The 23,340-nt window shown below is 45.6% G+C and overlaps 1 protein-coding gene across 1 annotated transcript in view; it reads left to right on the top strand.

The window, feature by feature from the left end:
- ASIC5 (acid sensing ion channel subunit family member 5) overlaps window positions 1-23,340 on the top strand; it is a 112,198-nt gene that overhangs the window by 61,018 nt on the left and 27,840 nt on the right. The window contains exons 10-11 of the mRNA XM_033958640.1: window positions 422-513; window positions 11,876-12,042. Coding sequence (XP_033814531.1) covers window positions 422-513; window positions 11,876-12,042 — 259 coding nt within the window. The remainder of the gene's footprint in view (window positions 1-421; window positions 514-11,875; window positions 12,043-23,340) is intronic.

Here is a 23,340-nt window from a genome sequence, read left to right as displayed (position 1 = left end):
AAGGTCCCCTTTTACAAAGCCGCGGTAGCGATGGTGCCACAGTAAATGCACCTAAGCCCATTCAATTGCTATGGATTATGGTGCATTTACCGCAGCTGTGTAAAAGGGGCTTAAAGTCTTGTCCCCATAATAACCATTAAATAATTTTCTAAAGAGTTTGATTTTTTTTTTTTTTTTAAATCTATGACACTGTAACTTGCAATTCTTTATAATGACAATCTTCTCCCTAATTAACTCCCATAGCACGGCTTTTAGCGCCGGCCGTGGCGATAACAGCTCCGACGCTCATAGGAATTCTATGAGTGTCGGAGCCATTACCGCCGCAGCCGGCACTAAAAAAACGCACTATGATTTTGTAAAAAGGGGGAAGGGGGGTAACTTATTTTCTTATCGATTTAGTGTCATTTATATTTTACTGTAGGAAGAATTTTGTCTACATTGACATTAAATATCATGACCTGAATTACAAGATGTCACAGCAGCAGAAGGCATTATCATCAACAGAGCTGCTAGGCAAGTAAACGGAGAAAAGGGATTGGGATATGATATATTGTTTGGATAAGAGATATTAAGCAGTCTACAGTCAGGTACCCAAGCATTTTTCCTAACCAACTGTTTTACTAAGGTGCGCTAACGCGTTTTAGTGCGTGTTTAGCGTGCACTAAATCTACGCACACGCTAAATGCTAACACATCCATAACTAACATGCACGCGTTAGTGTTTAGCGCGTGATTAGCGCATGCTAAAATGCTTAACGCACCTTAGTAAAAGGAGCCCTAAGTGTCCCTTTGGTCTCACAGGCTGTCAAATGGACCTGGGGCAGTAAAGGATTAAGAGGGTCTTTTCCTAAGGCGCGCTAACTGATTTAGCGTGCGCTAAATGCTAAGGCGCCCATTACATTCTGTGGACGCGTTAGCATTTAGCGTGTGCTAAATCGGCTGGCGTGCCTTAGTAAAAGACCCCCTAAGTGACTTGGCCAGGGTCACAAGGTGCAGTATGAGGTTTGAACCCACCCCGCACTCCTACTATAGATGGGTGCCTCCAGGCATATTTTTAGCGTATGGACAATTGGAGAAGGAAAAAGAGGCCAACAGTTTTGGCTCAGTAATGCACCTGGGTATTCTCTTAATTAGTACAATAAAACTTACTGTCATCAGCATACTATCAAGTATCTTCAAACTGTAGATTTATGTAAAAATGTAAATACATTTCTAAACTGAATGCCTTGGGTAAACTTTCATCCATGGTCCCTTAGGGAATAATCCAGTATGGTAGTATTTACTGTATTTAGAAGTTGCTCATACTTTTCCACTGCTGTGTGGCAATAGAAGGTTTGCTGGTGTAGTGGTTAGGGCTACAGCCTTGACACCGTGAGGTTGGGGGTTCAAATCCCACACGGTTCCTTGTGACCCTGGGCAAGTCACTTAATCCCCATTGACCCAGGTACATTAGACAGAGCGGGAGCACACTGGGAAAGTTAGGGGAAAATGCTTGAGTACCTGAATAATTTGTAATCCACATAGAGTTGTAGGATATGCAGAATATAAATATATTCCTAATTATTCAAACCTCATATACCCTGGACATTACTCTAATTTCTTTCATGACCTTACTGGGGTCACAAGTACCGGATCACAAAAATAGGTGCCGGTTTGATTTCCAAGAAAACGTAACATAAAACAATTTGGATGGCTGTTGTGTGGCGTGATTGAAGTGGCAAGGCCCCTGAAGAAACGACCTACCAAACTTATTTGACTCACTTCAAGCTATCAATAAATAACCTGAACAAAACTTCCACTCAGAACAGGCTGTACAATCCAATGGGAATTCTGATTCCACTTCCTCAAAACGAGTCAGCGGTGTTGGAATTCTTCATCATTCCCCACAGATGGAAAGTACTAAATTTTTTCTTATTTTCTTTTCCCTTTATTTATAACTTATTAATAATTTATAACTTATTTATAATTTAGATATAGATTTAAAAGTATATCACTTATCTTAAATCCTTATCGGTTCCCCTTCCCGACGCGTTTCGGAACTCTTTTTCAAGGTCGGGGGAACAAAAGATAAGGGTAATCCTCAACCATATTCTTACTGCCAGCGGCAGTATTTAAGAAGAAGCACTTGTACTTCCAGCGGCAGTAAGAATATGGTTGAGGATTACCCTTATCTTTTGTTCCCCCGACCTTGAAAAAGAGTTCCGAAACGCGTCGGGAAGGGGAACCAGTAAGGATTTAAGATAAGTGATACACTTTTAAATCTATATCTAAATTATAAATAAGCTATAACTAAGCTATAAATTATTAATCTATATATATAAAATCGGAGGTATGTATGTGTGTATGTGTGTGTGTATGTGTGTATGTGCTGCGATCACGCAAAAACGGCTTGACCGATTTGAACGAAACTTGGTATGCAGATCCCTCACTACCTGGGGTGATATGTTCTGGGGGTCTCTTCACCCAAGAATTTATATGTTCTTGCTCCTGGAGGTGAAACTAAAAATGTTGTTTATAATCAAGTTTTGTGTTAGTTGTATTGTATTCGTTTTGTCAAATATTTCACATTATAATTTGAATATTGTACTTTTTATAAAGCTGTAAAAAAATAATTTCATTCACCACTATAAAGTATCTTTATTTGAATCCATTTACAGTGTTATTGCTATAATTAAATACCCGTGCAACGCCGGGGCATCAGCTAGTAAGTTATAAATAAAGGGAAAAGAAAATAAGAAAAAATTTAGTACTTTCCATCTGTGGGGAATGATGAAGAATTCCAACACCGCTGACTCGTTTTGAGGAAGTGGAATCAGAATTCCCATTGGATTGTACAGCCTGTTCTGAGTGGAATTTTTGTCCTGAAGAAACGAAGCAGTGTAACAACTGAGTAACAGTCAGGCTAAAGCTAAGTGCTTCTTCTTAAATACGTACTTTTTGAGAAACACACAACCATTTGTCATGCAGCTATAAATGAATATGCATCAGACCACTAAGGTCATGAAAGAAATTTGAGTAATGTCCAGGGTGTATGAGGTCTGAATAATTTGGAATATATTGTATCAGTTTATTCTCTTGTGTTTGGATATTTATGATTTTTTTTTTTTAGCAAACTTGAGCATTTTCACTTGAGTGAGTTGGGTTAACCTATTGTATAACATTTGAAAATAACATTTAAAAAAACCAAGCATTACTTTACAGCTGATCAATTTGATTAATATTATCATCCTTGGTCTTTAGTAATCTAATATCAAACGACTTAAGATTTCCAATATCCTAGCAATCCTTTAGATACTATTCCATATATACAGCTCATGAATAACTTGAAAAGTCTAGAAAAAGGACACAAAGGCCCAGATTTTCTAACTGGCGCTATTATCAGCGGTCACCAATTGTGTATCAATCATGTGACGGCACCTAGAGGAAAGGAGGGACAGGGGAGATATGATTCAGATGTTCAAATATTTGAAAGGACAAAATCTTTTCCCGAGAAAGGAAAATGGTAAAACCAGAGGGCTTAATTTGAGGTCGAGGGGGTGGTAGACTCATGAATAACATTAGGAAATTCTTCTTTACGGAAAGGGGTGTTGATGCCTGGAATGCCCTCCCAAGGGAGGTGGTGGAGAGGGAAACGGTGACAGAGTTCAAAAAGCATGGGATGAACACAGAGGATTTCCAATCAGAAAATAATGGGTCTATATTGAAGAACTACGGCCAGAACTGGGCAGACTTGCACACTCTGTATCCTGTATATGGCCATTCAGTTGAGGATGGGCTGGGATGGTTTAGATGGGCTGGAGTGAGCTTTGACGGAGACTCCAGTAGATGGAACCAGTCTGTGTGTGACTTTGGTTGTGAGAGGAGCTGAAGAGAGAGCTGCAACGGAGAACCAGAGGCCTGTGGAAGGTGGGAGCTGGGCCTAGCTCTGTGCCCCAGGCAGAGCTATGAAGCCTGGGGTCCCTTCCCAGGGAAGGTCCTGGTTTGGAGGGCCTACTATGGAAGGAAGGAGGGAACCAGATGGTGAAAAGCCTGGGCCATCAGGCTGGAGGAGGCCAGAAGAGCCAGACCCCAGAGCTCCTAGAGGAAGGGTTCCTGTTCCAGAATTGACACCAAGGAGCATGAAGGTACAACAGGGGTCTGACAGGGCCTGGGAGTTGGAGGTGGAGATGGGCAGGAAGAAAGCCCAGGCTGTTACAGTGGTGGAGGATATGGAGGACTCACAAGGGTCAGAGGAGGATATTTTCAGTGGGGAGGAGGAGGTACAGAAGGACATGGATTTGGCCACAAGAGCCATATTAACAGTTAAGGGGATGGCTGGACTGGAGAAAAAGCTGCAGGACTTACAAAAGAAACAACGTATGGTGTCCACTCTGTATAAGCTGGCTCCAGAGAAGCAAAAGAAAAAGTATAAGAAAGAACAACAATACCTTCAGTGGCAGGTGGAGAACTGCATAACAGAGATGGCTGGTATTACAAAAGATGTGTCTAACCCCATGGCTGAAGTGTATCGGAACAGAGAGAGAATGGCAGGGCTGCAGGGACACCAGGGGAAATTACAGGCAGCAGTTTCTGCAGAAGAACCCTGTGCAGAAGCAGGACAGTTGGAAGAAGTGCAGGAAACTCCCACAGCAGTGGAAGAAAAAGCTACCACAGAGGCTACTGGAGAATAGTTGGGAGACAGCCTGAATTGGTACAGCTGGGAAAAGAGTGCAGACACAGCAGAAACCAGAGTGGAGGAGGGGCGGACAAAGGAGCGCAGGAAGAAGAAAGCCACACAAAGAGTGAACTACCTGGAACAAGCAGGGACTGAAAAACTTCATATAGAGTTTGAGCAAGTGTTAGCAGGGACTGAGAAACCACAAACAGAAATTGAGCTACCACAAACTTTAATAAAAGCACCTGAGGGAGTGCTGGAACAGCAGGCAGCTGAGACTAGTTTGCCCAGTAACTTGATAAAATTCTTGGAGGAGGAGGAAGAATGTGATTTGAAAGTGATTGATCAGCAGCCTGGATTGGAAACACCTGAGTTCCATCGGCAAGGAAAATCCCAGAATGCAGCTCAGGGGAGGAGTTCCCAAGAACTGGTGGGTGGAATCTTTTGTGTGACTGAGAATGTGATTGAGAATGTGACTGAGAAAGGGGTGGAGTCTTCTCTGAGCTGTGCTGAGGGAACTCAGCCTAATTCAAAGTGCAGAGTACAGCAAAGAGGTGTTTCCAGTGTGTTGGAAGGAGTGGAGTGGAGTCAGGAGCTGGAACCTGAGAATCTACAGAGAGAAATACAGCAGGAGGTGGCTGTAGGTGATGAAGCTGTGCTGCCACAACGGCAGCAATGGACAAAGCAAGTTTTGCCTTGTTCTAAAGAACTGCAGTTGAAAGAACTGAATGCAGGACAGATCCCTATGGATGTGAATGTGGGTGTTGGGGAGGGGGTGGGAGAGGTTGGGGGATCTGGTGGTGATGGGCATGGTGCCCGGAAAGGGGTTAAACGGGGAATATCTTTTGCAGATGTGATGGCTGGGGGATCGGGACAGGGGGGTAGGAATCGGGGGAGGGGGAATGCGCAAGGGGAGAGTGGGGGGAGGAGGGAGGATGGTGGAGGGAATGGGAATGGTGGTGGGGGGTGGGGTAGCGGGGAAGGGAGAGAGGGGGGTATTTTCAAGAGAAGAAATGTGGTTCAGTTGAAGTGGGTGGGGGTGGGGAATATGCCAACAAAGGACAGGGTGTTGAGAATGGTTCTGGGGTTGGGCTTCATCCCTGAGGACCTGTATGCCTGTATTTTTACAAGGGGCAGCCCAGGGTATGTTTTCGATGTGGATCGTTTAGGCATCTAAGTATGGTGTGTCCTACCCTGATGTGTGTGAAATGTGGAGGGAAGGGGCATATTGGGGAGGAGTGTGACCTCATTCGGTGAAACTTGTGTGGATGTCTGGGACACCCGTTCAGCAAGTGTCCGAGGGCTGCACATAACAGGTGGCGAGAGGAAAATATTGGGGGAAGGGAAGAACCGCAGGAGCGGGCCCAGGAGGAGGAACGGGATCAGGAGGGTGGTCAGGAAGATAGCCAGGAAAAGGTGAGGCAGGGTGAAGGGCTGGTGCAGGAAGCAGAGGGGGAGAGAGAGGGTGGGGGTGGGGATGAGGGTACATGGGAAAAGGTACGTAGTAAGAAGGTGGAGAAACACCAGAGGAAAAAAAGGGGAGATAGGGTTGAGGATACTAATAGGTTTAGTGTATTGGCACAGGAGGAAGAGGATGGAAGTGGGGTGTCTCAGAAGAGGAAAGGGAAGAAAGGTCGGGAGGGAGGGCAGCAGGAATACCCGGCGGTGATTCTGGAGAGGTTGCGGGTTGAGACAGTGAGAGAGGAAGGGGATGGGGGAGGGGCTTTTCTAAATACAGAGGTGGGTGGGAAGGAGGGTATAGAAGTAGATGGAGGGGATGTTTTGCTGGTTGGGAGGGATGTGATTAAGGAAGGGGAAGATAAGGAAAGGGAAGGAATTGGGGAAGAGTTGATTCTGGCGGAGGGCGAGGCAGTCCCGCCAGGGGTGGTGGTGAAGAGGGGAATGGAAGAAGGGAGCGGAGAGAAGGGGGGGGAAGAAATCTAAATTAGTGTCATGATGGGGGGTCCCGGTTTGAATACTGCAACTTTGAATGTTGCTAGTCTCCGAACGGAGAGAAAGCGGTTTCTGGTTTATGAGTTCCTGGCTTCCAAACAATTGGATGTTATCATGTTGCAAGAAACAAGGGTTGACCACCCAAGTTTATTGTGGAAAGCTAAAAGGGACTGGAAATGGGGGCCGTCATACTGGGTATTAGCCCAGGAGGCTTATGGGGGGGGTGGCAATTCTGTTTAACTCCAGGGCGGTGGAAGTGCATAGGGTGGTGGAATTGGGTGGGGGGAGGGGGCAGATATTGGATGTAAGGGTGGAGGGAGAGGAGGTAAGGTTGGTGAACATCTACGGTCCTCAGAGGAAGTGGGAGCGTAAAGCTCTAATCTCCCAGATCAGACCATATTTATACACGGCCATGAGGGTGCTGTGGGGAGGGGATTTTAATGCAGTGGTGAGGCAGGAGGATAGGGAAGGGAGGAAATTTTCTTTAGGATATGATGAATTATTTTTGAAACAGGTGGGGGAGGGGGCAGGGCTGGTTGATATTTATACAGTTTTTGGGAAGCAAGGGGGGTTTACATTTGGCAGGGGGAAATGCCACAGTCGTATCGACAGGTTTTTTGTAAGGAGGGAAGACTGTCAGGACCCTCCCCAAGTGCAGCATGTTGAATTTACAGATCACGCTTTGGTGAGCATACAGGTAGGGGGGAAGAACCCAGTTATGGGTAGGGGTCTGTGGAGGCTCAACAATGCATGGCTCCAGGAGGAGAGTGTACAGGAGGCCTTTAGGGAGTTCTGGACAGACCAGCTGTCTACTGTAAGTTTGTATGGGTCATTGGGGGGATGGTGGGAGGTTGTGAAGGGTAGAATCAAGGGTTTTTTCAAGAAAATAAGTAGGAGGGCATCACAAAATAGGGAGGGTAGGCTGGTAGCCCTGAGGAAGGAATTAAATTGGAGGATGGAAGGGGGTGAAAAGGGGGAGGGGATTCAGGTACTCAAGGGAAAAATTGAAGCACTACAGTACGATAGATATAGGTCCTTAGTGTGGGAGAGGGACTATGGGCATTCATCTCACTGGACCCTTTCAGGTCATGCAAAGAGAGGGTCAGGCGGCGGAAGGTGGGGAGTTTGTTGGACAATGAGGGGATGGAGCAGGAGTCACGAGAAGGGATATTGAGGGTGATGGGAGAGCATTTTGGGGGGCTCTTTGAAGTTGGGCAAGAGGAAAGGGAGGGGTGGGAGGAATATATAGAGGGGACCCCGGGGGTAGGGGGAGGGTTAACAGAGGAGCAGGCAGAAGCGCTGAATGGCCCATGGACGGTGGAGGAGGTAAGACGGGCGATAGCCGGCCTGACCAGAGGGAAATCACCCGGTCCAGATGGGTTGACAGCCGAGTTTTTTAAGACATTTTGTGAGCAGATGATACCTTTCTTGGTGCGGCTGTTTACGGAGCTTAGCTGTCAGCCTGTTCTGCCGAGGTCCATGAGGGAGGCGGTATTGGTTTTGATTGCAAAGCCAGGGAAGGAAGGGTCAAGGGTGGGAAATTGGAGGCCGATTTCTTTGCTTAATACAGATAGGAAAATTTTAGCAAAGATGATGTGCGCAAGACTGGGAGAGGTGGCGGCATCAGTACTGGCACCAGCACAGATGTGTGGCGTGCAGGGGAGGGGGGCGATAGAAGCAGCGGTAACAGTAAGAGAGGCAGTTGAGAGGGGTCGGAGGGCCCAGGGGGGGCGGGTGCTTGTTAGTTTGGACCAAGCCACAGCCTTTGATAGGGTGCCATACAAATATTTGTGGGGGGTTCTTACAAAGTATGGGATTCCTGTGCAGTTTGTGGAGGGGTTGAAGACTCTGTATAGGGAGGCAGCAACCTTTCCCTCGGTGAATGGGTGGAGGGGGGAGCGTTTCTCCATTGGGAAAGGGGTGAGACAGGGCTGTCCCTTAAGTCCATTGCTATATGTATTTGCCATCGATCCATTGCTGCAGCGGCTGGAGAAGGGTGGGGGTTTAACAGGGATAGATATGGGGGAAGGCACAAAGGTCAGGGTGGTGGCATATGCCGATGACATCTCTGTGTTTGTGTCTTCAAATAGAGAGTTTAGGTGAATGGAGGAAAAACTGGGAGAGTATTCAGGTGCCACAGGGGCATGCATTAACCAGGAAAAGAGTCATTTGTTGAAACTCGGGGATCCGGCATGGGAGGTGGAGAGTACAAGTGGGTTCTTGCCTCCAGAGGGGAGGGTTAGGGTGCTGGGGGTTGTCTTCAGTGGGGATGAGGCGTATCAAATGGAGAACTGGAAGGGAAAAATCCAGGAAGGGCAGCAGAAGGTGAAAGCCTGGAAGCAGTGGAAGCTGACATTTCTGGAACGGGTGCGTCTAATGAAAGTATATTTGGTTCCTTTGTTCTTATTCCTTAGTTATGTGTGTTTGCTCCCGCAGGGGTTGCACGCTACAATGTATAGTCTTTTTTTTTCAGTGCCTCTGGGGTAACCGCTTAAATCCAATAAAGAGGGGGGTAACGTATTTGGCAAAAGAACAAGGGGGCTTGGGGATGGTGAACCCCATTCTTTTTTTCTCCTCCCTCTTCCTCCAGTTCCATTTGGGGGGGTTGGTGAAGGGACAGCAGGAAAGGGTGGCATGGGTAGAAAGTGTTCAAACGTGGGGAACAGTGTTTTGGAAAGACTGGTTGGGGGGAGTGGAAATAGGGAAGAAGCGGGTGGTGGGGGTTTTGGCAGGGATGCCGGGTCAGGCGGACATGGCCCGTTTAGTTAGGAGTTGGAGGGTAACGGTGGATGAAGTGGTGGAGGGGAGGAAGACATGGATGGAAAGAGTGCTGCACCAGTGTTATGCGGTGGAACCTCTGCTGAAGGATTGCCCGGGGATACGTCAACAGCAGGCACTCCTTTATGTGGCGATGCCACGCCTACCCCCTAAGTACTTCGATGTGGCATGGCTGGCACTGCATGGCAAGATGTATGTCCGGGCGAATCTAAAGTGTAGACCTGTGACTAACAGGGAGTGTCCAAGGGGGGAGTGCCAGGGAGTGTTAGAGACAATGGAACATTTTTTGTGTTTTTGCCCCTTTTCAGTTGAGGTGGGGAGGAGGGTGGCCAGGGATTTGGGGTTTCAGATGGGTTTGTTTGAAAGTCTGAGTTATGCGGATTGGGTTTATGGGGGTAGTGGGGGGAAGAGGGTGTATGGTGAAACTTTTTTTATTATTTTTTCCATACTGAAGTATTTCATTTGGATGGCACGTTGCCAGATGTCGCTGAGGCAGCGACAGCTGGCACCGGACACAGTGGCGATGGATGTGGTGCAGGCAGTGTGCCAAGTTGCAGAAGCAGAGAGAAAAAGGAGGAGTGAACAGCAGTGGCGTTTATTGTGGAAAGGGGTGCGGCTTCAGCCTCCCTGACGCGTGTTACAGTTTTTGTTTTAACTGAGTTTTTGTATTTATGTTTATTTATTGCTGGGAGGGAGGGGGGTTTCTAGTCATTTTGTGTACAGGGTTTGGGGATGTTTAGTTTCATATGTACAGGTTTGGTGTGGGGATAGTGAAATGTCAGTTTATGTTTGTAGTATTTGTATGATATTTGCTGCTGTCACTTTGTAATGTATTGAATTGTAATGCTTTTTTGGTATAAGTCTATATAATAAAAAGAACTTTCCAGTAGATAGAACCTACGCACAGTACTGGGCAGAGCTCTGGGTTTCTGGCTCAGAAATATCTAAGAAAAAGGAGGTGTAGCTTACGCAAGCGCAAATTTATCTGCCAATACCCGTACAAAAATCTTTAGATCAACATTGAGCAGAGAAATAGGGCGATAAGATTTGACATACAGAGGATCTTTTCTCGGTTTCAGAATTAGAGTAATAAGGGCATCTGTAGCACCTGGAGGAAATGAAGCGTCATCCACACAAGTATTGAAGTAACGCACCAGCGCACCCAGAAGATAACAAAGAAGTAATTTGTAATATTTCACGGTAAACATAAGCAATGACATCCCCATGAAGGGCCGGCCTAGAAGCTTCTTAATAAAGGACCGGGTCAGCAGCATGCTCGGCATTAAAATGAGCATAAGCTGCCCACTGTTCCACAAAATATTGTTGAAAATGAGGATCATCGTACATATAAGCAGGAAAGCGCCAATGAAGCTATTAAGTAGTAGATGTAAAACAAACCAGAGAAAATATTTCTTCACTCAATGTTTAATTAAACTCTGGAATTTATTGCCAGAGAATGTGGTAAAAGCAGTTAGCTTAGCAGGGTTTAAAAAGATTTGGCTCATTTCCTAAAAGAGAAGTCCATCAGCCATTATTAAGATGGTTTGGGGAAATCCACTGCTTATTCCTAGGATGAGCAGCATTAAATCTGTTTTCTCTTTAGGATCTTGCTAGGTACTCGTGACCTGAACTGGTCACTGTTTGAAACAGGATACTGGGCTTCAGTCTGTCTCAGTATGGCAGCTTTTAGGTCTTTATGGGCTTAGCACACAGGAAAGACCCATATAAGGATGGGGTAAACCCATTTCTTATCTTAATAAAAATGCCTCCAAGAAAATTCATTGACTTAATTTAACCACCAAAAAACTAGAGAGGAGAATGGAAACAGAAGGGGCAGAGTACAGTTATATTGAAGTGAACTTTAGGGTTCATAGACAGTAACGCGGAAGACAAAGGCGCACGCCGACAACTGAGCGCAAGATGGAGGCGCGCGCCGAAGAAAAAGACTGTTTTTAGGGGCTGCGACAGGGGGTTTTGTTGGGGAGCCCCCCCCCCGACTTTACATAATACATATCGCGGCAGTGTTGTGGGGGGTTTAGGGGGGAAAAAGATAAGTTTTCAGTAAAATGTGGGGGGTTACAACCCCCCAAGCCCCCACAACGCGGCGCGATCTGTATTAAGTAAAGTGGGGGGGTTCCCCCCACACCCCCCATCATAGCCCCTAAAAACAGTCTTTTTCTTCGGTGCGCGCCTCCACGCTGCGCTCAGTTGTCTGCTCGCGCCTTTGTCCTGGCGCGCTTTTGACCTGACACCGAACTCTAGTGCTAGAAGTTATATTGAAGTGAACATTAGTGCTAGAAGAAGAAATAAACATACTGTAACAAATCAATTCTTGAATTTATTTTAGCTTGTGTAAGATCATTTATTACTAGTCTGGTAATTCTGTTTTTGCTTTTGTTTTTTTTAATTGAAGTGAATCTTTATATTTTCTCAAAACAGAAGCTCCCAAGGCAGAATATTTACTCTGATTTCTTGTTTCCTTCTATTACAGCTGATGTTGGCGGTCAGCTTGGTCTGTTTTGTGGCGCCAGTGTCATTACAGTCATAGAGATATTGGAATATATTGTCACCAATTTCTACTGGATGTGCATCTTTCTTCTACTGAAAGCAGCCGAAGTTCCTCAGTGCCCTCCTGCAGTTCAAAGCCAGCTAAATACAGTACAGCAGTGTTAACCCTTTCAGGACCAAGGGACATATTTGTCCCATAACTTTAAAATCCTATACATTTTGATTGGGATAGTCTACAGTTCTAAATTTGATATGTACGGATTCCATATGATACTGCCTTTATGTAAACAAACTGGTTCCGACATTCATTCATTAGCGTCGTTGCCAGATTGACGAGAAGATTCACTTGCCACACTGTCCATAAGCCAGAAGTGTGATTTTTTTTTTAAAAAAATAATGATATTTCACAAAAAAAAATCAATTTTTTGGCATCTGCAAGCCCTTTTTACCATAAAAATGTCGTCAAAACTACAAAAATTGGCCTACGATCCTTATGGTCCTGAAAGGGTTAAAGACCTGTCACACCTGAATTATACTCTGAACGGTTATTATTTCTTAGGGAGCACTTACCTCACTGGCCTGGACTAAAAACCTCTAGTACAACTTGATAAAAGAGGGTGTTAGATAGCAGCAAAAATCCCCACATATTGCAACATTTTGGGCTCCTTTTACTAAGGGGCGCTAGCGTTTTTAGCGCATGCAGGATATTACTGCACGCTGTACCGCGCGCTAGGTGGCTAGAACTAACGGTCTAACGCGTGCGGCATTTCAGCGCGTTAATGCCCTAATGCACCTTAGTAAAAGGAGCCCTTTGTTGTAGGTTCATTACAGTAGGAAAACCTGCTGTCATTTTTCTCTGTTTCCATGAGCTTAGCAGTTGGTGTAGCTAGGCAGACTAGATAGACCAGAAGGCCTTTACCTGCAAACATTAGTCTGTTTCCAAATTTAATTTAATAATTGTTTTGTTTTTTTTAAATTTCATGGCCAGTATTTCGCAGCATAATAAGCGTTCGCATCAGGAAATTCTTATTCAGCAATGAATTCATATAGCGTTGAAGTATTAAGGGCCGCCGAATGAAAAGCTTTAACAATAACAAATAAATGGGCCTTCAACAATTTCTTTAAAACCATCTTACTACTACACAGCCTCAAAGAACCTGGCAGGGCATTCCACATATGTTGGACGGCTATCACAATAGCCGCAGACCGGAACCCCCCTCCCCCTCCCGCGAAAATCAGTAGGAAGGATGCCCACTCCCTCCTGCCTTGGCCACCCAGACTCCCCTCCCCCATGAAAATCAGAAGGAGGGATGCCTAAGACTCTGATTAGCCTAGGCACCTAAGGATTCTCCCTTAAGAGTGGCCTTAGGCTCCTGGGCCAATAAGTGCCTTAGGTCTCTCCCTGGTGCATCCCAAGATGCACTGGGAAGGAGAAGGCCTGCCATTTTGAAGAGGCGGGTGGGCCTGCCCGCTGGAGGGGGTAGGCATCCCTCCTGCTGGCCTTCATCTTAAAGGTGGTGGGGTGGGGGGCGGCAGGGGGGTTGTCAAGGGATGGGTGATCCCAGCAGCAGGATGGAGTAGGAGTGTCAATCTTGTACAGGATGGGGGGAACAGGGCAGCGACAGATGAGGGAGGGTGTCGGCAGGAGGGGGAACATTTCCCTCTGCTGCTCTCTCTGCTGATCAATCAGCTGAGCTGGCAGGGGTGGCTGGGGCTGAGTGCTGGGGCCTCAGCTACAAGCTCTCAACATGGCACGACAGCCACAAGTAACAGAGGGCTGCTTCTGCTCTTCTCGGCCCACAGGCACAGATATGCCTTCACAAGTTATTTTCATCTACCCTGAGCTGCTCCCAAGAGCTGCTGGTCTTCTGCCCTGAACTCTCAGCTTCCAAGGGCTGCCGATCCATTTCAACAATGCCCCCTGGTGGTAAACCTCTGCTAGTATTCAGCATACTAGCTCTAAAAAGAGCTCTGTGTTAGCCAGTGACAGAGTTTCCCATCTAGGGAACTACCTCCCAAATGAGTATAATGCACGGATATGACTCTGTGCGGTGCAATCTCATAGATTCTAGACTTTTTTCAGCATGTTGGTTCTCTTACCCCCACATTTCTCTCTTTTGAACTTGTGGGGAGTAGATATCCACTTCTGTTATTCTGATTCAGCGTTTCTCAGCTCACATCCCCACATTCATTTTAGCCCACAAGCTTTTAGTCCCATTCATTAGATAACCCCTTAAAATGCATAACATTTCACCCAAGTGTTTGCGTGTTCATCCCTCAGTGCATGATTGCATATGGAGTTACCCACCCCTTCTGCACACTCAACCATGTAACTTTCATAAATTGGATACCATCTTCCTGCAGTCAGATAAGTGGCAGACAGAAACCCCTTTTCAAGTTTCAAGTTTATTGAGATTTAGATTTAAACGCAATATCAAATATTTTCAATGCATATAACAAAAATAAATTTGGGGAAATAAATAAAACCATTTAAACAATAAACATACAAACTTATTCATAGATGATTAAAAATACATATGGAGTACAAGGATAAACTATATTTGTTTAAAATAAAAGAAAAACATTTAGGGAAAAACAACATCAGGAGGGGTAAAAAACACTGAATTTTTGATGAAACTTGGTATAAAATACATATTTAAAAAAAACTTAATCTAAGAGTTAGTAGAAGGGTCATAAAAGAGAAAAAAAATTATCTGATCTAAGATTCATATGCATCTTTATAAAGATAGCTTTCTAATTTTAAAGATAGCTTTTTAAATTTCTCTAGAGAGGTTTCGGCGAGTAGAGGTTGGAAGATTGTTCCAGATCTGAGGTCCCAAAATGGAGAAGGTTGTAGTTCTTCTAGTGCCAATCACTTTCAATGATGGAATGGTCAGCAAATACTGATCTGCTGATCTAAGAGATCTAGCTTTTCTGTTATAACACAAACAGATAACTGCTGGTTTAAACCCATTGTTCACAAACACCTCTTTCTAAGTTCGGTCAGAAACCCACTCTTATGGGGGGTTTCGGGGACAGGGTTATCAGATTTTACATCAGTAAAATCCGGACTCCTAGACTCGCCCCCCAGGCCCATCCAGTTCCACCCATTCCTGTCCCATTACGCCCCCAGCTGTGCCCTCAGCTCTACCCCAGCCCCGCCCCCACTGCCTATCCGTTGGGCAGGAAGGCATCTGCACATGCGCGGATGCAATGCAATGATGTCATGCACATGCACCTTTACACATGATGTCACCGCATTGCATCCGTGAATGCACGGGTGCCCCCTTCCGACGCAATTTCATTTCAAAACCCTGGCAAAGTGCCGGGTTTTGAAAAGCCATCTGGACACGTCCGGGGAAATCCAGACTTTTGGTAACCCTATTCGGAGATAAAACAAAAGTTATGGCATTACGAGGTCCTTTCAATCCTAGGGCTCTTTTTACAATGCTGCAGTAGTGATGCCATGATAAATGTACCGAAGCCCATAGGAATGGAATGGGCTTCAGTGCTAAGAAAATTTCAACTTAGCAATTTTTGTTCAAAGTTTAAGTTTTGAATTTTTCAATATTTGATTATTTTGGGCTCCTTTTACAAAGGTGCATTAGGGCCGTAACACGCAGAATAGCGTGCGCGCTAGCCGCTACCGCCTCCTCTTGAGCAGGCGGTAGTTTTTCAGCTAGTGCGCGCTAATCCAGTGCGTGCGCTAAAAACGCTAGCGCACCTTTGTAAAAGGAGCCCTTTGTTGTTTGGGGGAGGGGGGTTTTGAAGTGCTTCTCAGTCTTTTTTTCTCCCAGCTTGGAATTATTCTCGGCGTTTCCGGGCTTATTGGTATGAGTATTTGCACTTTAGAAAAAATTTTAAAAAAACAATTTCACAAGGACATTATGATGTACGGGGTGGAGTTTATATAGATTTCGATCTGATGCTTGTCACCAATGAACATCCGCCCGGGGCTAAATTTGAATCGCAGGGTTGCCCAAGCCCGTACTGAAAGTCCTTTTAATAATAACCCTATTACTTTTGCTCAGACGCTCAGGTAATTCCAAAGGGAGTTTAAAGCTCTCACCAATTTGTTTTTATTATATGTTGGATGTCATGTGATAATCCAAAAGAAACTTCAAACTGCTTTTAATGCTGCTGCTCACTTAATATAAAAGGTTCCCAAATTTGAAATGGTTACTCTATTTGCGAAATGGCATTGGTTGCTGTGTGAACCCTCATATATTTTCAAATGACACATTTAATCTGTAAACTGTATATTAGGTATGTTAACCTGTAACCCATTCTGAGCTCTTTGGGGGGTGGAGGGGGGATGGGATAGAAAACAAATTAAACAAACCCATAAATTATACTCTTGTATCTATCAGATAGTAACATAGTAACATAGTAGATGATGGCAGATAAAGGTCCATCCAGTCTGCCCAACCTGATTCAATTTAAATTTTTTTTTTTTTTTTTTAATTTTTCTTCTTAGCTATTTCTGGGCAAGAATCCAAAGCTTTACCCGGTACTGTGCTTGGGTTCCAACTGCCGAAATCTTTGTTAAGACTTACTCCAGCCCATCTAAACCCTCCCAGCCATTGAAGCCCTCCCCTGCCCATCCTCCACCAAACGGCCATACACAGACACAGTCCGTGCAAGTCTGCCCAGATATTAGGAGGCTTAGCCTTGAGTTATATGACTCCGTTGCTGCATATTTCCTCGCATCGTTACTTCATTTTGAACTACCCACGAGTGAATCGTATGGTATATAAATCAAGTTTAACAAAACGGTTTTCGTATCAGGCCACATATTGGTAGAACCGGTTACCACACAAAAGGGTCCTTTTACTAAGCCGCGTTAGGGCTTTAACACGCGGAATAGCGCGCGCTACATTGCCGCAGGCGCTGGGCCTTAACGCCAGCATTGAGCTGACGTTAGTTCTAGAAGCGTAGCGCGCGGTAATTTCGTGCGTGCACTAAAAACGCTAGCGCACTTTAGTAAAAGGAGCCCTGACACGTCCATTATATTCTATGGACACGTTAGCATTTTAGCACGCGCTAAAACGGCTAGCACGCCTTAGTAAAAGAGGGGGAAAATTAGGTGCGCCTCAATCTATGAATTATTGAAGAAATTATTGAAGACATTTATTTTGAAAATTTGTAGTAAGAGATATTTGATAATGTTTGATAAGAAATGATAAGTGCAGAGTTGTAATTTTCTTGGTATGTAAGACATGCTAAACTGATATGGCTTGCACAGGTTAGAAATAACTGATGTCATGTAATATGATATATCTGTATATATATATATCTGTATATATCATATTACTGTAAATATGATATTACCGTATATATCATATTTCTGTAAATTTTTGTGATGTTTTTCTTTTGATGTTAGTTCTTGGATTTCTATAATAAGTTTAAAAATGTTAATACAATATAAATACATTTTTTAAAAAGAAGCAATCCCCTGATATTCAGTCACAGCGGTCAGTGATTGATTTCATTGCTGGCCACTATTCACAGACAGTCAGGCCCATATTCTAAACGGCACCTTAAGTTAGCCGCCTCACATAAGTGGAAAACGCCGTTTAAAAAATTTAAAAGCATTTCAAAACTACTGGCACCTTAAAAAACGGTGTCTGCATTGTACTTACGAAGGTGCTTTACGACGCCTAATGGCACCGTAGGCGTGGTTAATGCCGAAAGTGGCATTAGGCGCCATAAAGAGCCTCAATAGCCGCCATTCACGTGAAAGGTAGACACTGGAAATGTAGGCCTTGAAAACCCTGGCCTACCTTTCCTGCAGCCACAATTCTATAAATGGCGCTGTCACGTGACATGCAATCGACGGCCATTTTAAGTTGGACAACAACAACGGCGGCACTGTTTATAGAAACCGGGCCTCAGCGTTAGTGTTCAGATACTGGACCATATTCCAATTTTCCCATTAGTGCCTGAGTCCCTACTGCCACCCAGTGACTCAAGCACTAAGCACACACTAATCAATTAGCAAGTAGCAATGTAGCTGTGCTGACCGATAAACGCAGAGGTCGCCCACTCTCTACACTCAGACCCACCTCAGCGCAAAAAAACTATATTAAAAATAATTTTTACTTTTCCTTGCATATGCCATGCGTACACATCAAAAAATTACCACGGTATGCTTCAGTGCACCTCACGGTAAATCATTTTTGTTGCAGTAAGTATGCGTTAGTTCTTACCGCAGGTTAGTAAAAGGACCCCCAAGTTAAAACAGCCTTTTGCTGTCCTACCTCTATCTGAATGGTTATCTGAATGAATATTATTACTAACCAGATAACCTAAAGCTGTGCCCAGGTTCCACCCTGGTGCTACCCAGATAGTACTGAGATTCTCTGGAAGGATTTTCAGTAGCATTAGCCAGAAAATTCTGCTGAAAGTGCAAGTATGGCCATGTAAGTGGGATTTATCCAGGTAGGAGCCCCTCCAACTGGAAAAGTCCCACTGAATTTCATCTCATGTGTTTCAGAGATCTAGGGCTTGATTCACAAAAATCATCATTAAAATCCCATAGGTCAATGAGGGGTTAATTAATTGTCTGATTTGAAAACAGCAATTGAGGTTCAAACAATTTTGCATGCAAATTAGTTTCCCAGAGTTCCGCCATAATCCAATCCGATCAGTCGTTGGAAAAAGTGACTGACACATGCGCAGAGTTGGCAGGGGAGGCCCCGAATAGCTAATTGGCAGGGGAAGCCCTGAAGCAGCCTCCTGCCGCTCAGCTGTTCGGGGAAGGAAGAGTAGTTTTGTTTTTTGTTTTTTTAATGGGCACAGATGTGCATATGTTACACAGAAACATAGAAACATGACGGCAGATAAAGGCCAAATGGCCCATCTAGTCTGCCCATCCACAGTAACCATTATCTCTTTCTCTCTCTGAGAGATCCCACGTGCCTATCCCAGGCCCTCTTGAATTCAGAGTCTCTGTTTTCACCACCTCTTCCAGGAGATAGACTGTTCCACACATCTATCACCCTTTCCGTAAAAAAGTATTTCCTTAGATTACTCTGGAGCCTATCACCTCTTAACTTCATCCTATGCCTGCTCATTGCAGAGTTTCTTTTCAAATGAATGTCATGCTGGGACCCCCCATTCCTAACGACGGCCCACACCCTGAACTTTAAAAAAAATCAGCAGGAGGAAAACCCACTCCCTCCTGCCATGGTCACCCAGACCCCCCATAGCACCGACCTCCCACCTCTAAATTAAAGAGCGACAGGAGGGATGCTCACTCCCTACTACTGCCAGGACCCCCACAAATCCACGACACCCCCAACTCTCCCTACAACCCCATACATTTCAGAAAACAACCAGAAGGAGGGATGCCCATTTTCTCTTGCTGCTGGGGCCCCCACAAACCCCCGATACTCCGCACAACCCCATACCTTTCAGAATAAAACCAGCAGGAGGGATGTCTACTCCCTCCTGCTGGTAAGCCTGCCTCTTCAAAATGGCAGGCCTTCCCCTTCCAGTGTATCCTGGGATGCACTGGGAAGGGGCCAAAGGCCCTAGGACCTCTCCAATGGGAGGGGTCTTAGGAGCCTGGACCAGAGTCTTAGGCCCTTTTCAGTGCATCTCAGGATGCACCGAAAAGGGGCCTAAGGTCTTGATTGGCCCAAGTGCCTAAGGCCACTCCTATGGGAGTAGCCTTAGGTGCTTGAGTCAATCAGAGTCTTAGGCTCCTTCCAGTGCATCCCAGGATACACCGGGAAGGGGAACGCCCACCATTTTGAAGAGGCGGGCCTGCTCTCAGGAAGGAGTAGGCATCCCTCCTGGCAGATTTCTTCAGAAAGATATGGTAATATGGGTGGGTGTCAGGGATTTGGGAGTGTTGTGGGTTTGCAGGAGGCCTCGGTGGCAGGAGGGAGTGGGAATCCCTCCTGCTGAATTTTCTTCTGAAAGGTACGGGGTTGTGGTGGGGTGTCAGGGGTTTGCAGGGGTGTTTTGGGTTCGCAGGGGGCTCCAGTGGCAGGAGTAGGCATCTCTCTTGCCGCTCTTTAATATAAAGGTGGGGGTCATGAATGTGGGGGTCTGGGTGGCCAAAGCAGCAGTGAGTGGGCTTCCCTCCTGCTGATTTCTTTTTTTTTTTTTTTTAAGTTTGGGGACGGTCTTTAGGATGTGGGCTGTCATCCAGGGGGGGAGGGGTGATGAGGACAGATCTGAAAAGTCTTGTCACCTTTGATCCACATTTCTTCCACTTTAAATTCAGCCAAAATTTACTTGTTGTCTTATCTACTCAACATCTTTGAAATTAAACCTGTGCTTATTTCAAAGTCAGCAAATTTGCAGATTTTTTCTTCTTCTAAATTTCACACAGCACATGAATCACTAAGCAGCACTGATCACAGCTTTCCAGCAGATGGCAGAACAGTATCAGTATAGACAAAATCATTTCAAAATTTTAAGAGACAAATAAAAGCATATTTTTTTTTTCAAATGGCTCTCCCGAATTGAAGAATGGAATGGGGACCACAATCTGCATTAATTTGCATTAATTTGTACCGATTCATGTTGATTTGGATTTATTTATTTCATATAACAGTTTTAGTGGATATGTTTTAGAAATGTTAATCTCTTTCCTTTCTCTTCTTCCCTTTCCTATTTTCTAATGGAGTTCCTGTCTTAAATAAAGTTGTGATGTAAACCGCTTTGATCCTTTTTGGCTTTATAGGCAGTATAGAAAGATTTTAATAAACATAAACACTTCATGTAATGTGCTGAGCCAAATTTTAGCTCCTATTTTCATAAACTGTGCAGCCCATTTACAAAGGTGCATTTTTAGGAAATAGGGTCCTGATTGTATAAGCAGAGCCTAAAATACAGGCGCCGACGAACACAATGCACAGCGCATGTCAATCATGAATGAGATGCCGTTCACAGAATCATTCCTAGCGGCGTCTAAATTGGACTTAAGTGCCAGTAGGCGTTAAAACCTTAGGGCTCATTCCAGTGGCGTACTAAGGGGTTGGGGGGGGGAGGTCCGCCCCAGGTGCACGCCTTGGGGGGGGTGCACAGCTGGCCTGGTTTTGAAGGTGACGTCAGACGCTTAGCTGTCCTGTTCTCATTGCGTGTAACGCCGGCCCTGCAGCTTCGGACTTCCCCACACCTGGATCGCTATTATTTTAAATGTTATAGCCGCAGCGCTGTATCCATTAGTGGAGACGTCTAACCTTGGCCTGCCCCGGAACTCTTACTGCAACAGTGACTTCCTGTTCCTGCCTAGACGGGCGGCTGCTGCAGTAAGAGTTCTGGGCAGGCTGAGGTTAGACGTCTCCACTGATGGATACAGCACCGCAGCTTTAACATTTAAAATAATAGCGATCCGGGGGGGGGGGGGCAGGTGTGGGAAAGTCCGGAGCTGCAGGGCTGGTGTTAGAGGGAGTAAGAGTTGATGGTGCCGCAGGGTCCCGCGGGGGGAGGGAGGAAGGAAGAGGAGGAACCGAAGCATGGCAATTTTGGGGGAGCAGGTGTGGGGAAGTCCAGAGCTGCAGGGGAGAGTGTTGCTATACCCAGCTGGAGGGAGAAGGAAGATGAGGGAGGGAATGAAAGGAGATGCCAGGGTTTGGAGGGAAGGAGGAAGGTATGCCAGACTAAGGGAAAAGGAAGGGGGAGATGTGAGAGCATGGAGGGGGAGGGAAAGATGGAAGAAAAGGAAAGGAGAGAAATGCCAGAGAATCAGGGAAGGAAAGATACCAGACTATGGGGTGCGAAGGAAAGAAAGGAGAAGAGAGAGATGCCAGAGCATAGGGGATGGGATGGTGACAGAGAGAAAAAAATGGAGAGGTGGTAGAGCTGGCTGGCTTTGGGGGTGGGCAAAATCTGGAAGGCAGTGGGGGGACATAAGAAGGAGGCACTGGGGGTACTAAGGACATGGGAAGGAGGCACTGGGGACACTATGGACACGGGAAGGAGGCACTGGGGGCACTAAGGACATGGGAAGGAAGGAGGGAGGGAACAGAAAGGGACAATTGTTGGGCCTGAGTGCAGAAAGAAAGAAAGGATACACAGTCAATTAATAGATGTCCCCTTTTGATGAAAAAAATAAATGGTCACGTTACCACTGACTTACTTTCTCTTCAGCAGAGTTGGCAGCCGCGCTGAGGTGCAGGAAGGTCCCGCGATGACTCATCTGCTGGCTTTGCTCCGGAAGAAGTAAGTTACATCGGAGGGGGTGGACCCGGCAGACGCAGTCATTGCGGGACTTTGCCGCAACTCACTACATCTGCCGGGTCCACCCCCTCCAACGTAACTTACTTCTTCCAGAGCAGAGCCAGCAGACGAGTAATCGCGGGACCTTCCAGCATGCGGCTGCTGAGTCCGCTCTAGAGCAAGTACGTCGGAGTGGGGTGGACTGGCAGCAGGCAGCTACAGTCATCACGGGACCTTGCTGCATGAAGGGAGAGAAAGGAGCAGGACTGCTGGAATGGAAGAGTGGTGGAGGGAAATAAAGGGGGGCAGGGTGGTATGGAAAGGTGATGCTGATGGAATTGATGTACAGAGAAAGGGGAGAGACATAAGGGGGAAGGATATTGGAGGGAAAGAAAGGGGGAAGATGCTGATTGAAGAGGGAGGGAAAAAGGGCAGACATTGGATGGTAGTGGGGAGCCTATGCTGGATGGAAGTGCAGATGGGAGAGATAAAGGAGCAAATGCCAGAAGGAAATGGGAGGAGAGAAAGAGGGGAGCAGATGCTGGATGGAAGTGGACAGAGAGAGGAGAAGGTACTAGATGGAAGGGTTGGAGAAAGAGGGTACATGATGGAAGGAGGGGATAAATAAAAGGAGGACACATGATGGGAAGAAAAGGATTGAGTTAGGGGAACACTGGAGGGGTGAGGGAAAGAGGTGGCAAGCTTTAGGTAGACAATAAAAAAGGACATTGATGAGAGGGTAGTAAGAACATAATCTAGAGAGATGCAGAAAATAAATTGAAAAGGGAAATGAGGGAAAAAAGGGAAAGGGATTGCAGAGGAGAGGTGTGGGAGAGGGAAGGAGAGGAGAGAGATGCCAGACCAATTGGGGTGAAAGGAGAGATGGAAGGGGGAGGCATACAGTTTCTGGAAGGGGCATAGGAGAGAAGATGCCATATAGTGGAAGAGAGACGGCAGACAGTGGATGGAAGGAAGAGAGTTACAAGAAGATGAGGAAAGCAGAAACCACAGAAGACAAAGGTAGAAAAAAATTTTCTATTTATTTATTGCTTTAGGAGACATGTGTCACTGTTTCTGTGAAGCATTGTATGCAGAGTCCAGCTTCTTGCTGGTTCAATTTAACCTTTGTCTATGTATTTCTATTTTATCCCCCCTTTTACAAAACTGTGAAGCGTTTTTTAGCACCAGCCGTGGTGGTAGCAGCTCTGATGCTCAGAGTTCTATGAGCATCAGAGCTGTTACCTCCGTAGCTAAAATCCACACTACAGTTTT

This window comes from Geotrypetes seraphini, chromosome 1 (genome assembly GCF_902459505.1).
Source record: "Geotrypetes seraphini chromosome 1, aGeoSer1.1, whole genome shotgun sequence".
In the NCBI taxonomy this organism is placed as follows: Eukaryota; Metazoa; Chordata; class Amphibia; order Gymnophiona; family Dermophiidae; genus Geotrypetes; species Geotrypetes seraphini.
Note: the sequence above shows the minus strand (reverse complement) of the source record. Positions and strands in the feature narration are given on the sequence as shown.